This window comes from Anas platyrhynchos, chromosome Z, assembly GCF_047663525.1.
Source record: "Anas platyrhynchos isolate ZD024472 breed Pekin duck chromosome Z, IASCAAS_PekinDuck_T2T, whole genome shotgun sequence".
NCBI lineage: Eukaryota > Metazoa > Chordata > Aves > Anseriformes > Anatidae > Anas > Anas platyrhynchos.
Genome location: NC_092621.1, coordinates 80,622,969 through 80,641,239, shown reverse-complemented (window position 1 = coordinate 80,641,239; position 18,271 = coordinate 80,622,969). Strand labels below are relative to the sequence as shown.

The 18,271-nt window shown below is 38.4% G+C and overlaps 1 protein-coding gene across 1 annotated transcript; it reads left to right on the top strand.

The window, feature by feature from the left end:
• Window positions 1-662: 662 nt before the first annotated feature.
• On the top strand, window positions 663-3,213 carry LOC140000720 (phosphatidylserine decarboxylase proenzyme, mitochondrial-like). Its single transcript, XM_072031383.1, has 2 exons — window positions 663-2,075; window positions 2,501-3,213. Exons 1-2 carry the CDS (start codon window positions 967-969, stop codon window positions 2,640-2,642), a joined length of 1,251 nt encoding a protein of 416 aa, XP_071887484.1. The 5' UTR covers window positions 663-966; the 3' UTR covers window positions 2,643-3,213.
• The last annotated feature ends 15,058 nt before the right edge of the window (window positions 3,214-18,271 follow it).

Here is an 18,271-nt window from a genome sequence, read left to right as displayed (position 1 = left end):
CACCCATCCCATAAAATACATACGAGCAGGGCAGGGAGGGAGATGCTTCAGGCTACACACAGATCTGCTCAGGCTGCACCTTGGCCAGATGAAGGGGTTACAAGGGGTTGCTGTGTCCAGCTCAACTGCAGCAGCTTATTTTTGCCTTCCGGCTGGAGGTAACTAGTCCCTCCAATACAGTGTCATAACTTTGTGGTTAGTGTAAGCATTTTGAGCACTAGGAGTATTCTAATATAGATCAGTGAACAGACTTGCATAGTTGTACTAATTGATCGGCATGGGTGATGACCTTCATCAGAGGTACAGGTAGCTAGACATAAAGTAGGAGCACTCAGTAATTCTACAACAGAATTACATGTCTTGTTGCTGCATCAGGAATGTTCCAGGACAGGAGCAAGATGGAACTGAGCTCTGGCACTGCTGTTTTGCACTGACACAGGCCAAAAATGTGATTAGTATTTACCTTTGTATTGTGTTGGGAAGAGTGCCAGACTAGCATCGCTTCTAGTCCTATCCTTCCTGACTTCAGTATCCACTAACTTTTTGCTCAGTGCAGGAGGGAATGAACCCTTGCATTGTACGTCTGAGGATCCAAATTTACAGCTGCTGACTTACTTTTTTTTTCTCTCTTGCCACAGGCAAACTTGGGCTAGCTGATTCAATTCACAAAGTACTGTCTCTGTTTAGGAAGAAGTTCCTGATGCAGTCACTAACAGGTCTTTGCATTTCATCTAATTTCCCTCCTGAATACAATCTTGATCTTCTCTTTAAGCCTTCTGTGATTTCACATTTCCTGTTTCTGAGGACACAGAGGTAAGTGTGCATGGTGTTTTGCTGTTGTTGTAGTAGTGGTTGCTGTTTGTTTCCTGAAAAGAAGGCTGTTAATTCTGTGTGTACTTGAAAAACTACTTCTAATGCTGACTGTCAGGAAGGTGAAGAGAAGGACAACAGAATGACACACAGAGGATGCGGCGGTGGTGCAAGAAGATGACGGCAGCCTTGGCATGGCATGGTATGGCCTGGCTGCAGCGGAGCAGTTTGCTGACTAGCTCTAACTTCCTCATACATGAGAACCTGTGCATTAGAACTCGAGTCCTGTGGAAGCAGCCACCTTCTAGGACATTCTTCAGTGACAGGAAGAAGTTTCATATTGCTCCAGTAGGACAAGCCTTCCACCTGCGCCCCTTCCATGTTTTGGTGGCTACAGGTGGGGGATATGCAGGATACAGAAAATATAAGGATTACAAGTTGGAACAGCTAGAGAAGAAGGGCATAGAGCTGCCTGTGAAGCTTGCAAGCGAGTGGGAGGTTTCTCTGTACAAATCGGTACCAACTCGACTGCTCTCACAAGCATTGGGTCGCCTGAACCAGGTGGAGCTGCCTACATGGCTTCGGAAGCCTGTTTACAGCATGTACATTTGGACATTCAGACTAAACATGAAGGAGGCAGCTGTTGAAGATCTGCATCACTATAGAAACCTCAGTGAATTCTTTTGCAGGAAGCTGAAACCACAAGCACAGCCAGTCTGCTGTTTGCACAGTGTGATTAGTCCCTCTAATGGAAAGATCCTTAACTTTGGACAAGTAAAGAACTGTGAAGTGGAGCAAGTAAAAGGGGTTACTTACTCACTGGAATCTTTCTTGGGACCTCGCATCAGCACAGAGGACTTGCATTTTAGTGAGACGTCACCTGGTAACTCCTTTCAGCAACAGCTAGTCACAAAGGAGGGGAATAAGCTCTATCATTGTGTAATCTACCTTGCACCAGGGGACTACCACTGCTTCCACTCACGCACTGACTGGAGGGTGTCATACCGATGTCATTTGCCAGGCTCTCTGATGTCTGTGAATCCTGGAGTTGCTCACTGGATCAAGGAACTGGTCTGCCACAATAAACAGGTTGTCCTTACAGGTGACTGGAAACATGGCTTTTTCTCTTTAACGCCTGTAGGAGCAACAAAAGTGGGCTCTGTCTGCATTTACTTTGACCAGGACCTGCATACCAACAGTCCCCATTACTCAAAAGGTTCCTACAATTACTTCAGCTTTGTATCACAGAATCAAAGAATTTCTAGGTTGGAAGAGACCTCAAGATCATCGACTCCAACCTCTGACCTAACGCTAACAGTCCCCACTAAACCATATCCCTAAGCTCTTCATCTAAACGTCTTTTAAAGACTTCCAGGGATGGTGACTCCACCACTTCCCTGGGCAGCCTGTTCCAATGTCTAACAACCCTTTCAGTAAAAAAGTTCTTCCTAACATCCAATCTAAAACTCCCCTGGCGCAACTTAAGCCCATTCCCGTTTGTCCTGTCACCAGGCACGTGGGAGAACAGACCAAGCCCCACCTTGCTACAGCCTCCTTTGAGGTACCTGTAGAGAGCAATAAGGTCGCCCCTGAGCCTCCTTTTCTGCAGGCTGAAAAATCCCAGCTCCCTCAGCCACTCCTCGTAGGACTTGCTCTCCAACAAGTTGTTGTATCCAACAACAACAAGAAGGGAATACAGGAAAGGAGAACATTTAGGCAAATTTAATCTAGGCTCTATTATTGTAGTCATCTTTGAGGCTCCTAAGGACTTCAAATTCCACCTCAAAGCTGGAGAGAAAATCCACCTGGGAGAAGCCCTGGGCTCTCTATAGAAAATCACGCAGCAAGAACATTTTATATATAAAGGGACTTTTATCACATCACAGAGAGTTTCGCTTAACAAGCGTATATCACTCAGCAGGACCTGGGTGAGGAAAATGGAAGATGTCATTGCTATATTCAACTTTGAGAGTATTTGGCCTATATTTACATATTGCTGCTGAATGAAGGAAGATAATTGAATGAATGTGTATGTATCAGGTACAGCTGCCTTTAAAGATGTTGACTATGGATGTTTCTGTCCTACCCTGTGCCTGTAGTCTTTGATGTTCTCCCCCTCAATGTGCCACAGGATATTTATGTTCACAGAGCGTAAAAATCCCTTTTAAGCCTTCCTAGACCATGCAGGTGCAATGGGGAAGGGTGGAAGTAGACATTAGATATATTTAAAGGGACATTAAGAAGTTGAGTCAGACCTTGTACCTTAGATCTGCCGTATTTCTTTCAGAGCTCGAGTAAAAAATGTATTTTCTTCTTTATTCTAAAACACTTCTCTGAAGTCCTTGTGCAAAATACATGGAAAGCCATTAGCTAGTCCAGTTAAATGGACTATTATGGCTTCACAGCCCAAACTAAGCGAAATGCACAGACCACATCAATAAAGTAAGTTATATATCCAAATTATTTCTTAATGTTAGACAACTTTAATTCTTTTACCTAAAAATGTCCCTTGAAAAATGGACTTTGCACTGTATTTTAAACCTGGAACCACTGTGTCTACGTTCCATACAATGAAACTGGTCATTGTGATTTTTTTTTTTTAATATTATCAGACAGATCCATATGTCCAATTCCTAATCCATACTTTTATTTTGATATTCCAAGCCTTAAAGATCTTGTTTGTATTTAAGAGAGTTCACCTCTTGAATTAAAGGTTGGAAGACATAGAGGATGTTTCTCATGTGATGCTATGTATCTTCAATGTTGCTTTGTCATTAAGTTATTGAAAAATAGTTCCTTTATTTGCAGTTTCAGATACTTCAGGACCAATTTTTGTCACATGGAGGACAATGCCATATGTACTGACATTACATTAAAAAAACAGCTCTTGGAAGCAATCCCAGGTTGCCTCACAGGTGCCATCTTGACCATCCTTTAATGCACTGGCACCTATTTTGTCTTATCTAAAATGTAAAAAACCATACCTGCTCTTACTTCTGCCCTCAGACTAATTTTGCTAGGAATGTGCTGGGGCCTGAAAGCTTTATGCTGGAGCTTCATCCTACAGCAAAACTTCAGATCCTCATTGTAACTTAATGTCAGGAAAAGTTCACAAAACACCTTGGATCTCTTGATCATGGCACCAAAAGCCGTGGCACACTGGTGCCAAAGTAAAAAAGAACTACGTTTTAAAGCAATGTATCAATTATTTTTAGGAAAAAAAAAAAAAAAAAGTTAAAACAAACAATCAATCAAACAAACAAACAAACAAAAAACCATCACCACCAACAACAAAAAACAAACAAACACAACAAACAGGGTGCATAAAGAGCTGGCTGATGTCATCATGGGACCTCTCTCAATTATTTTTCAAAGATTTTGGGAATCTGGAGAGGTCCAGACTGGAAGCTGGCAAATGTTGTACCAGTTTTAAAGAAGAACAAGAAAGAAGACCGTAGCAATTACAGGCCTGTCAGTCTCACGTCAGTGTCTGGTAAAATTATGGAGAAGATGATCCTTGAAGTTATTGAGGCACACCTGGGGGACAATGCAGTCATTGGTCCCAGCCAACATGGGTTCATGAGGGGTTGGTCCTGCTTAACCAGTTTGATTTCCTTTTATGACAAGATCACCCATCTAGTCGATCGAGGGAAACCAGCTGATGTGATCTTTTTGGACTTCAGCAAGGCTCTTGACACAGTTTCCCATAGGATTCTACTGGACAAAATGTCCAGTATAAAACTTAACAAAAACATCATATGATGGGTGAGCAATTGGCTGATGGGCATGGCTCAAAGGGTTGTGGTAAATGGGGCCACATCTGGCTGGCGGATGGTCACTAGTGGGGTCCCTCAAGGCTCCATTTTAGGGCCAGTCCTCTTCAATACTTTTATAAACAATTTGGATGTAGGACTAGAAGGTGTTTTGAGCAAATTTGTTGACAACACCAAACTTGGAGGAGTTGTGGACTCGGCTGAGGGTGGAAAGGCCTTGCAGAGATCCGGACAGATTGGAGTGCTGGGTGATCACCAACGGCATGAAGTTTAACAAAAGCAAGTGCTGGGTCCTGCACCTGGGAGGGGGCAACCCTGGCTATATGTACAGACTGGGCAACAAGACGCTGGAGAGCAGCCCCGCAGAGAGGGATCTGGGGGCTGTGGTTGATAACAAGCTGAATATGAGCCAGCAGTGTGCCCTGGCAGCCAGGAGGGCCAACCGTATCCTGGGGTGCATCAGGCACGGCATTGCTAGGTGGTCAAGGAAAGTGATTGCCCCGCTCTACTCTGTGCTGGTGCAGCCTCAACTTGAGTATTGTGTGCAGTTCTGGGCACCACAGTGCAAAAAGGATGTGAAACTCCTGGAGAGTGTCCAGAGGAGGGTGATGAAGGTGGTGAAGGGCCTAGAGGGGAAGACGTATGAGGAGCAGCTGAGGTCACCTGGCCTGTTCAGCCTGGAGAAGAGGAGGCTGAGGGGGGACCTCATCGTGGCCTACAACTCCCTCACAAGAGGGAATGGAGAGGCAGGTGACCTATTCTCTGTGAACACCAGTGATAGGACCCGCAGGAACAGTATTAAGCTGAGGCAGGGGGAGTTTAGGCTGGGCATCGGGAAGAGGTTATTCACCAAGAGGGTAGTTGCACACTGGAACAGGCTCCCCAGGGATGTAGTCACTGCAACAAGCCTGTCTGAATTTAAGAAGTGATTGGACAGTCACATGGTCTAAACTTTTGGGCAGACCTGTGTGGTGCCAGGAGTTGGACTTGATGATCCTTATGGGTCCCTTCCAACTTGGAATATTCTATGATTCTCCCTCTTCAGTGTGAGTGATCACTATGGGCTGATTTTATAGTTGAAATATCCCAATGATATTTCATGTTACAGGTTTTTCTTTAGGTATGTGATAGTTTCAGTATTCTGCAGGCAACACCTTTTAAGAGCTGTTCTTTACCTGTGTTTCTTTCTGTCCAGTTTCTAGAAAGCTTACAGGGTCAAAAGTCACATTGCAGGATTGTTGTGTGTCAATTAAAAAAACTAACACTCTCTAGCCTCTGCCAAGTACTTTCCTCTTACCTCCTAAATACATCAAGCCTTGCTTTGAGTACAATGATATTACCTGTAGTTCACTATGTAGAGGTTTCAAAGCTCAGTATCATTAGTCAACCAGTGACCACATAAAAAAAGTAAAATTTCTGATACTCCTTCTGGCTTTTTGTAAATGCATTTTCAGAGATGCTTGATGCACACACTCCCGTCTCAAAGAATAAAAAAATAGTAGCTACAGAGTCTTTGGTGTGATACTGATTTTGAAAGGCAAATCTAAACAAAAGCAAAAGTACAAAGACTAAATAAAATGGTACATTTTCATAAAATGTGTTTCTCTATATCTATTTCCTCATCTCCAGCCAGTAAAGAATGTGTTGGCATACCCAGTCACAAGTAGGTAGTTAGTGTGAGAATATGTCACATATTTTTGTGTATTTGTAATATAGAAAGAAACTTGCTAGATAAAGCTATTGATCGTAGAGTGAGTGAGGCCTTACATGATAATGGAAATCTCTAACGCCAAATGATAAAGGCAGGGCAAAAAAAAATATTTATGAGATGAAGGATGAGAATAGGCTTTCAAGAAAGCATCTAATTCTTTTTTTCTTTTTTTCTTTTTTTCTTTTAATTATTTTTTTTTTCCCTATGATTTCAAACCCCATTTAGATATATCTGATAATCCTCTTAGGCTCACATGTGAAGCCTTCATGCACCTAAAAGCTTTGAATATGTGGTTTGAAATTAAAATATAATTGTTAAAAACACAAGAGTTTGGTAATCCTATTTAGCAGTGACAAAATGTCTATTACAAAGGCAATTTGCTCTGTGAAGATTTTTAACAGGTCCTTACCTTCCCTTTCTTGCTAATTTTAGCAAGATTGGCTTTAGGAACAAGTGAAGAATGCCCTGGCGTGATTTTCCAACCTGACAGGCATGGTAAATTCATGACAGCAAGGAAGAGGAAGAAAAATCCACTGAAAGGTAGCTGTGTATTCTGCCCTGTGGCTAACACAGGGCAGCCTGTGTGACAGTATTCTTTTGAAATACCTTAGAGCATGGAGAAAAGTATGCTCCCTGCTAGCCCTGGTTTTGCTGTTTATGTTTTCCATCCTGCTCTTCACCAAGCTCTTGCTGTGCTGTTGAGGAGGATAGCTCTGATGTCTGCCCAGCAGGTATTGGGTAGTCCCAGCAGCTGGATAGGAAAGGCAGAAGGTCATGATGAAAACTGGCTGTGCCAACTCATACTGAAGAAGTGACCAAGAAGTACAGGCAAATGCAGGGCACAGTTAGGTACAAAGGCAATAATGCTCTGGCTTCCTGTTACTGGAGTGGGATGCTTGCTCAGTCTCAGCACTTAGAGTACCACTCTGCTGCAAAATTAAATTTGCAGCCTCAAGAATGAAGGGAAATAATTTCTGAAGTACAGCAGCTGTGGATTTTCATGAAGGAGGAGGGGAGTGACTTCAGATTGTGACCTAGGCTTGTGTTGGCTCCCTAAATTATATTTACTTTTGCAGCTGCTGAAGACAAAAGATATTGGTGCCACATCATCCATGCCTGACCTTGTAAGTCATTCTCATGGTCTTATCTCGCCCTGTGCATTGTCAGCCAAAGATGGTCAATATTTTCTATGCATTTGGCTTCAGTGAAAAAGAGGAAAGTGAACTACAGGTAATTATTATTTGAAATTTAAACTAGATGAGCTTTATTGATCTAGGTTGAACGTGATGATTCATAACACAATTCACTCTACCCTCTTACAAACTCCCAATGAATGACTTTAAGCAGCTGAGTTTATTGAAAAAAAAAAAAAAAAAAGCTTTTCTTATGTTCTTAATGAAATACAAATTCTGAAGCTTCAGACTTCTGTAGGGCTTCAGGGTTGTAAAGTTATTTGGAAAGCTTTTCTGGAAGTGTATTGAGCATTTTTACTGATTGGTGTAGTGTGATGGATAGCAAAGACAAAAGAGGCAGGGATACTATTGTTTCCAATTGTTGTTTGAACTTTCAGTGTATTTTATTATTTTATTTTATTTTATTTATTTTATTTATTTTATTTATTTCATTTCATTTATTTCATTTCATTTCATTTCATTTCATTATTATTATTTTATTTTATTTTATTTTATTTTATTATTTTATTTTATTTATGCTTTTTACAAAGCTATTTGCATTGTGCAAAAGCCCATGCAAGTTTCACAGTCTACATGTATCTAAAATGGACAGAAAGCTTAGTTTGGGGTGCAGAGAGACATGCCAGTGTAAATCCTGTCTTTTTAGAATTTAAAATAATAATTCCAGATTCACAGGTTAGATGTGCTTTATTTTCTAAATCTGTTACTTTCATCTGTGATAGAAATCAGAAATGGATATTGAGATGAACCATTAAAGAATGAACATTTTCTTTTTTTTTTTTTTTTTTTTTTTTTTCCATCTTGTGTCGATATTTTGCCTTTGTTGAGATAGCAACCTAATTAAGCTTTTTTCCTTGTCTTACCCATACTTCACTTCTAAAAAATGGTGGGAGTGAGAGAAGACAGCAAAATGCATTCAGTGAGTAGTCAGAACTGTGGAAGAAGTTACCGGAACGAAGAGATGGGGAAAGGCAAATAAATGTTCTACACACCAATGCAATTTTGAAATTTATTAAATGCAGATGTAGCTGTGACAAAAACAAAATAAAAAGTATTTCCCTCACATGAGGTTATCTTAACATTAATTAACTACTTGCTTATCGACTAGTATTTCTGACAAATGGAAAAATGTGCCCGTAGTGCATTTTAATGAAGTATGCATATAAAAGAAAGCTGCCAAACAGATGCCATACTGAAAGAAGAGAGGCAAGCTGAAATAAATTGTTTAAGGATTCACAATCTACTTCAATTTTCATTGTTTGCACCAGACTGTAACTGAAATTTAGTACATTTGACTGTAAGTGGAAAAGATTAAGGAGTGGCCACCACTTCTCTCCATTGGCATTCGCACTCAGACCGCCTCAGTAAGCAACACTACAGTTCATTTTTGATCCTACAAATAAAACTTCATCTACATTTCAGGAATTAACCAATGTATCTGTGCACTGTTTCCACTAATGTCTGAGTGACTTTTTGGCTTGAGAATGTGGTGCCACATGCATACACAGTTTGGGTTTGGAAGCCAAATTGCTGTGTTCATACCATACTGCACAAAAGATGAAAATCAGAACTGGGGAGCTTGTTTCAGGAGTTACCTGAGGTCTTTATGTAAGGGTAGCTGGAGTCTACAAGACTGGACTATGTGATTGTACTTCTGGGTCTGAACTGATGTGGCTGAACTTTCCTGAGCTATCACAGCACTGAGCTCTTGAGGTATCTGAGCCTGTAAATAGCTACATTTGCAGTTATTACACCAAATATGGCTGTATTTCTTCAAGACCCCAGCCACCTTTTAAAGACAAGTAGTTGAATTAAGAAAAATCTGTCTTAGAATGAGAACAGCTGGACAGTTCCAATGTTCCTGAAGCTTTGTCTGCAAACCAGAGGAGGCTTCCAAGGCCAGTAAGTATCTAATTGCGTTTTTCAGTAGGCAGGCACAAGGACTCTCCAAAAAATTGCCAATAGAAGTTACAAGTTAATGTCATGATCTGTAAGGCGTTGATTTGAAATCTGCATTCTCCCACATGCAAATTAAAACATATAGGGATGAATATTGTGCTTACTAAATCATGATGCATTTAAGTATACTATCTCTATAATTCCCGCACTTCTGAAACAGGATCTGATATAGCTGGAACATATTGGCTTCTTTGCTGAGCAAGATGTCTATCTGGATGGGGAAATATTGGGGAATTAGATCTGCATGAGGAGTGTTATGTTGGATTTTGCTTTCTGCCAGGTCTTGAAGATGAGCTGCAGTGCAATTTAAGTTCTGCTCTGATGATTCGTCAGAAACTTAGGTACAAGTCCCCTTTTAGTGTGGCATGCTTCCAGATAATAACTGAAGTGTCTCTATCTCTAAAACTGAAGAGAAGAAAAACAATCGATGAAATAGTGATAATGAATGCAACGTATTCCTATTAAACAGAAAAAAAAAAAAAAAAAAAAAAAAAAAAAAAAAAAAGAAACTCAGAGAGGTAAAATAATGTGTGCTTTCTGTAGGGAACATGAAAGCTTTTACCTAGTGTTTATTTTTATGCTGCTCTGTGTTGAAAGACTGGTCATATCTTAAATCAAGGTTTGATTCTTCAATGATGTATGGGAGAAGAACAAGGACTGAACTGAACATCCTGACATCCAGACCTCTATGTGGATCCCTTTTCATCCTGGTGTACCTGGATTCTCTCAAATCTCAGCAGGAGATTTATTTTGCAAAATGTGTGTTTTCATATTAAGAAATTTTACTCAGTGTGAATTGTGTTATTGCATACTGGTTAGGTGATATCATGAAAGATATTTTGAATTTTTAAAACAAATTAAAGTATACATGTGTACACACATATATTGTTTTAAAACCATTTTTAAGCCAGTAAAAGTCTATTAAAGTTTTACTTTTAAGAGACATGATCCTTTTATAGCATTATCAGGTATGAAGTGATTGAAAACTGCGACTGCTTGCTCCTACAGTGCTGTGTTTTCTGTGTGTTGCCGTCTTTCCTCATAAAAGGAGCATATTTCTCAGATCTGTATATGACTGAGAGAAAATGTTAAGTATGTAAAGAAAGGTATGTTGTCCTCATAATGTACATCCATAGAAACCAGGTACAAAGTAAGCAAACTACATTACATCAAACTATATATAAATGGTATTTAAATAAAATGTCACATCACAGCACATCTTGCTGTTATGAGAAAAAGGTTCCTTTGCATCAAATAAAGATTTTCTGTGCTAGTATTTTCTTGAGAAATTATCAGGCAAAGTTTCTAAACAGTGTGTGAAATCATTGTCTACCTGTCTGAAGAGGGCAGTGGTGTCTAATGTGACAAAATCTCCTCAGTTTCAACCAAATACTTTTTATTTCTCACTAGATTTCATTTGATGGATAACCTGAAAGTCTTCTATTACTATTTTAGAAATGCTTTATGCAATTACACTTTAGAAAATGGTACTTCTGTACATTAGCTTGTAGGAAGTATCAGAGTTTGAATCACTGATGCATCAGTGTATCAGTGTTCCTCAGATTGACTGCAAAGTCTGCCTCAGGTGAACAGAAATAAGCCTTTGAAACCTTTTTTTTTTTTTTCCTTTTTTTTTTTTTTCCCTTGTTCTATGTTGGTTTTAGACTTATGCTTTTGTTTCTTTTAACTTTTATGATTAACTTTTATTTCTTTTAACTAAAAATCAATTTAAGAGACTTTAGGCACACTATATGGCAGCTGAAGATTTTGTGCCTTTATATTCTTGGATACTCAAACATCTTATCAGACCTGAAAGTCTCTCTCCCTTAATGTCTTTCATACTATACATTTAAAAAATACAGGCATTCAAAATCATGAGGTAAATCATAACCAAATATAATAGAATGCGGGACAAAAGTTTTGTTTTGATTTTTTTTTCCCCTCCCTTGGAGACTACTTAAAGTAAGCATCTCAACTGCTTGGACTCATTGTTGGACATTTAATGATCTTGAAGGACTTTTCCAACCCATATGATTCTGTGACCCATTGTTAGAAAAAATAAATAAATTTTTCCTAGGATTATTCTCTTGCCAACATTTTGCTATTTAGAACCTTTGTGTATCAGACAATTTGCTAGGGATATTCATTACATTAATTAAAATGTTGTTCTTTATTTTTTTGTGGAACTTTTTCAATACGTTTGCCTCTTTTGACCCAAGTGATGCGTTTTAACTCTAGTACTAATGATGTGATGGCATAATATTCTAACTCAGATTGGAAAAGGTTTTTGTCCTGTGAGCCAAGTTGGCAAATTGTTTGAAGTTCCGATAATTAAAGCATATATCTTAGCTGAAATTGTGTTTAGCCAGTTGATTATGTTTTCAAACAGCTAGCCAAACTGGCAAAACAAACGTGAAGAGATCAGACTAAAACTATTGATGTCTCCACGAAGCATTTCTAATTAGCTGACCTCATAATGAACTGAGGCTGATAAGTATATGGATTTTGACTGAGTTACTGGTCTTTGACTATTAATTTTATCTTGCCTTGTTTTACTTCTTTTCTTGGAGTAAGTGAAATAACTTATCCCTAAGCTGGGAGAGTGAATTAATGCATTTAATTTCAGTGTTACGGGCTGTTCTTCTGGTAGCTTTGCCTGAGGATGGCAGGAGAGATCAGACTTAGGTTGTCGTTTTAGAAGGTGAAAACAGAGATGTTTCCTGTAGCTTGCATATGGTAGTTTTTAATCTGAATCTTTGAAACATGTGAAATGTAATTTCACGGTCTTTTTGCAGTTTTCTTGGGGTTGGAGTGGCTAAATTCCCTGCCCCCATCCTTGGCATTTTTTTTTTTTATAGGTGTATTTCCATGCAGCAAAAAGAATTGAAAAGGAACTGTTAAAATACATATATTTTGGGGTTTCTTACATATAAAATATGAAACCTAAAATATCATTCCAGACCTTTGAGGTCAAATTATATAAATACAATGAGTGGAGTAATGTTCATTATTCCTTTAGAATCATCAATTCAGATGAACAGTTCTGAAACATGTCAATAAGTCACGATTTGTAAGAATAATTTTGTTTTATTTTATTTTATTTTTTTTTGATAGCATATTTGTTCCCAGTACAAAGGAATAATTATTGAAGAGTAGGATCAGTTGGCAAAAAATGGATGGATGCTTACAAACATCACATTCAGATCAGAACTGATAAGTATTGCTTTGAACTGTTTTCTGTTTATTATGTTTGGTTTTTGAAGAAAAAGTGAAAACAACAAATGACTCAAAGATAATGCTTAAAGCAAAGAGTGCATAGCACTTAAGTCAATCCTCTGATAAATATACTCATGATTAAGCATCATGCCTTTCAAGAAAGTTTTTTTTTAATGTTACAGAAATAGGATTTCTCTTTACTATTTAGTGAGGCAGGCTGCCGTAGTGACAGCAGCTTCATCACAGTGGTGGCAACTAATAACATGGCATTGAGAAAATGAAAATATTCATTTTTTTTTATTCAAACTAAAAAAGTCTTTTCCTTGAGCAATGGAACACAAAATCTCTAGGGAGAAAAGAAGTAGCTCATTTTAATCATCATCAGAGAAGCTCTTCTTTCAGATGTGTTCATATGTTACTTTTAGCTACCTTCTACTCTTGTTTGCTCTTTCATTCTTGCAACAGGAGAATGTTATTTGTATTCTTTCAGAGACCACCCTGTATCAGTGTGTCTTCTCTGAATGCTGTGAGATCGCCAAATTTTTGGTTAGAGTTTGACAGCTTCTGTAAGGCTACCTGGGTGCTTAGGGCTTGTCTTAGTCTTCTTCCTTGCCAGAAACATGTTGGGTTTGTTTCAGCTGTTGTAAGATACCGAAGCCCAAATTTAACCCAGAAATGTTGTATGGATTGGTACACAGGGCCCTTAAAATGCTCGGTGAGTGCTTTGTGATTACACTTGATCCTGAGGAGCTCTGAGCCAAGCACAGAGAATACATGCAAATGGATTTTGCTTGCCCTGTTTCTGACCTGTTTAGCTGCTTTCTTGACTCTGGCAGGTTCAGATTTCTCCAGGTCTGGAATGGGGTAAGGTAGTTTTCTCAGTTTCTGAAGAAATCAATCATATTGAGAGATCAAATGGTGATAGTGTTCACCACCCGAGGGTCTCTGTACAAAAGTCCTCAATGGCATTTCTGCAGAGGAGTGTATCCAGATTTGTGTATAGGCCGTTATCAAGCCTAGACAACAAACTACCCCTCTCCATAAAACTGTGCTTCCCTCTCCTCTCTGATCTCATGTTCCTTGGCACATGCATGCTGTGTTTGGCAGGTAGTGGTTTGGATAATTACCCAGGTGTAACTTGATAGCACATTGCAATTCTTCCTTCATACCAATATCCAGAAAATGCAATTGCAGCAGCTGGGCTTACACAGTAGCAAATGGTATATCCTTGGCTTTAAGTTTTAGCACCCCTGTTCTGTCCAAGTTGCCTTGGTCTGTGGGTGAGGGAAAGACAGGAGATAATCTCCCAGGACTTGTCTGTATCCACTCACATGGTGTATATGCATAAACCGTATACGGTGTGATCAGCAAATTTTAGTAGCTATGAAATCTAGTTCTTAATGAATGCCAGTTTTTGCTATTGTATATTAAATGCAGTTTCCCTATGAGCTTGAGTTCTCTGCAATTATTTCCACATCTGTATTTTACATATAAAATAGAAGCAAAATGTGCATATATATGTATATATATATATATATATATATATATATATATATGTAGGCTGGACATGAGAACAACTTTGAATACAATTAAAAAAATAATACAATTAAAAAACTGTATTATATATATAATACAGTAATACAATAAAAAAAAAAAAAGATATACCCACCACAAGCAAATCCATGCACACTTTCACTTTTAAATTACAAGAAATTTGTAGTGGTACAGCTTCTATTTTTCATACATTCAAGCAGTAATATTTTCCTTCACTGAAACACAGACATTATGTATGGTTTTATATATATTTATTATTATGATGTATACATATATATATATACAGTCATATAAATGTAGCACCTTGTTAATATTTGAATAAATTTAACTTAACCTTCCTGGGGATGAGAGGGAGATATTTTTAATTTAGTATGGGTAATTGCCAGAATTTGCCTCACCTAAATTTTTCCCTGAGTGCTTTTTGAATGTGACATTCTTTTTTTGTTTGTTTGTTTGTTTTTGCTAGTGCCCCATAAATGAATTTGATGTAAAGTAATTGAAGAAAGGCAACAATGCTTAGTTCATGATTAGCAATATCAGAATTTACCAAAATTAGGGGTCTGCTTAGATGGGAATTCAGTAGCACTCTATTCATTTTATCTATCTCACCTATCTGTCATTTGCTGATACTGAACTTTATCTTTCATTTAAAGTCTCTTTGTTTGTTTGTTTTGTTCTGTTCTGTATTTCAGAGGGATGTTGCTAAAATATCTTTACTGAATCCTGTTTGAAAATTGTCTTTGGCTTAGATTAGATTCCTGTCACACCAAAGTCAGAAAACTTACAGGAGTGCAGCACCATCTTCTACTATATCTGACCTCTTATGGAACAAGATCTTACCACTACACAGGGCACTAAACTAAGATACCAAAGAGATAGGCCTTTAATTACTTCTATAGTGAATGTTATACTCACTTTTGGCTACTGAGGTTCCTTTTTTTTTTTTTTTTTTTTTTTTTTAATCCACTGATCTTTAAATCTTCATCTTGTTTAATGCATATTATTTCTGCATTATGAATTCTTATAAGATTCTCTGTGGGGCTTTGTAACATTCTGCCTAGTGCCTTTTGCAATTTAGAGGATTTATTAAATTATTCCCTAAGAAATGTTCAAGGTCTATCAATGCTGTAACATACTTTCTGTTGTAACATCAATGCTGTAACATACTTGGCACTAAGTTTGAGCTTTTATTTTTGTCTTATATTCCCTACTATTTAGCTATTGAATTTCTAAAATTTATTTATTTTTCCTGTTATATTTTTTTTACCAGGATCAGTCTAAACATTGATCCTGGTGTTGCATCAAAAAAAAAAATAGTGGGCCCAGTCAGAAGGAGCATAAATGTAGGCTTATAAAATAAGGTTAGAAATAATGAATACTGTTCTTTAGCATTATAGAGCTCTTTCCTTTGTAATCATAAATTCATCATCACTTCATTTTGTTTTTCTGGATAATCTGAAGTTCATGCATTTTCTGATAGGGTGCAGAAAGGATGTGTAAATGTTCTGTCATTTTGTATTTTGGTTACAGTCTTCTTGAAACAGGAGTTAAAAGGAGAGTTTTGAAAAGGAGGCTAAAAAGAAAGATAAATGATGGAAGATGAGAAATTCAGTGATAGATGAGTGGAGGAGATAGTTAGAGGGCAAACTAAGATAAAAATGAGAAATAAGGAAAACTGAAAGAGTAAACTAGAATGAAAGAATGCATGTGTTGTTGAAAGTTTTGCTGTGGTGTCATAACGTATTCATCTGCTCGATGTTTTCAATAGGTGGCTCCTGCTCAGTTAGAATAACCTATTTTTAAACTGTTGGCAGTGATGACTCAATCCACAAAGACACCTGGGGTTGGTGTCACACAGCTGCTATGGCAGAATTCATAGTTAGATTTAACGGATTGATCTGTCTATTAAATGCATGGCAAACCTTGATACATAAGCAGTAGATTCTCAGCAGCTGGGGATGATGAAGCAGCTGCCCAAACCACCCACTAGAGAAGTGAATTCCTGGACCACACTCTGAAGGAGTCCTGCTTTCAGCTAAACATCGCAGTGCTAAAACATGCCATAGGCTGGCGGTTGGAGCTACTAGGAGGCGGGAGTATGCAGTCTTTGCATCTCCTGTAGCTGACTAAGGTATTACATACACTATTAAATGGAAAGGGAAAATAGAATAGAATAGTTCAGCTGGAAGGGACCTTCAGAGATCATTGTCCAAATGCCTCTTGGACACCGACAGGCTCAGGGCACCCAGCACCCTACCCTTCTAGGAAGCCTGTTGTGGTATCTGGCCACCCTCAGGATAAAGAAAGGCTTCCCGATGCCCAGCCAGGCCCTCCCCAGCGCAGCTCTGTGCCGTTCCCGTGTGCCCCGCCAGCAGCTCCCAGGGAGCAGGGGCCGGCACCTGCCTCTGCGCTTCCCTCCTCAGGGAGCTGCCAGGAGCCCCGAGGCCGCCTCTGGGCCTCCTCTTCCCCAGGCTGGGCAGACCCAGTGTCCTCAGCCTCTCCTCACAGCACGGCCATCCAGCCCTTGGGCTGGGCTTGCTGCCCTCCTCTGTGTGATCCCAGGGGCCTGAGCATCTGTTGTAGGTTGGGAGCCCGCAGCTGCACACGGTATTCCAGGTGAAAATCTCTATCTCCTTTTGCTCTTGTGTGCACACAGTAACTGTTAACTGATTGGGACCTTCAGATGATGTTTCTGGATGAAGACAGTCTTGGGCATCTTGAGATTCACTAGGATGACTAGGATTGTTGAGATGCAGAATTTATAAACATGATCAGAAGTAAAACTTTAAACTTGCTTGGGAATTGTGTTTGTAAAATGTGGATGCTTTCATATGATTCCAGAGAGGTGATGTACAGGCAAATATTTTCAAAGGTGGCATATGAGACTGAGGTGCCAACATCAGGAATTAAGTGTGAATTAGGCAAAAAATGCTGTAGTGGTTTGAGATTTAGACCCAGCATTGTCCCTGAATTTATCTTAATGGATCCTGGGATATGCACCACGAGGCATGATTTCTTCAATTACAAAAACCTTTTCAAAATGCATGTTAATCACTTTTAATGTTTGTAACATAGAAGCTTCCATAAGCATTCATTAAGACTCTCTTACCAGTGCTATCTGTTGAGCAGGTACACAATAAAAGATAACTCACTCGTATAACTTCTTATCTATTTTCAGCCTTTTAGTTATCTAAATGCTTATTCAAAACATTTTTTTTTTTTTCAGATACACTTATGAGTCTGAAGGTGCTTCTGCTGTTAGTATGCTGATAATCATACTGCACAGACGTGCAGTTTGTCTTAACTTGCTGGTTATATATTATTGGAGGGGGAGGCTGAATAGAAATAATATTTTAACAGTATAGAAGGTTATCTCCTTTTTTTTTTTTTTTTTTTTTTTTTCCTTTTTTAATGTAATTAGAATTTTTTTTTCTTTAACAACCACAAGTCCAAACTCTAACTCTCCTATATGCCCTTACTAACTGCTGAAAAAATATTCAAGACATTGTAGAGACAGTAATAAGTAAGGTTTCTTAAACAAAGTAGCTACCAATTTTGATAAATTTATTTTACTCTGTTTCTGATGTATTGAAATAAAATAACATTTTAAGTAATGCAAAGTCACTATTCATGGTAACAATTTTTGAAGAGAGAAAAGAGTTACAGTTCTGAGGCTGGATTTTCAGAAAGTGCTGAGCAGTCACAATATGGAGGAAGGCTTTTAAAAAGTCTTACCTCATCAGAGACATCTAGCAGTTGAAACAACCAGGATGCAGTCTAAATTCTGATGTGTTTTCCATAAATCCTAGTGTTAGTAAGTTAAACAGTATAAATATAAAAAGCAAGAATTTACATGTTAAAGGCAAAACTTTCGAAGTGTTTTGAAACTGTCTTTCCTGTTATGGATAGTGTTTTTTTGTTTTGTTTGTTTTTTCTTTGTAAAAAAATAAAACACTTTTTTTGTTTGTTTTTAATAGACAGGAAGTAAATTGATGTGGGTGTGAATGCATTATAAACAATCACCACAGTAATGGTGAGTATTGTAGTAAATCTGG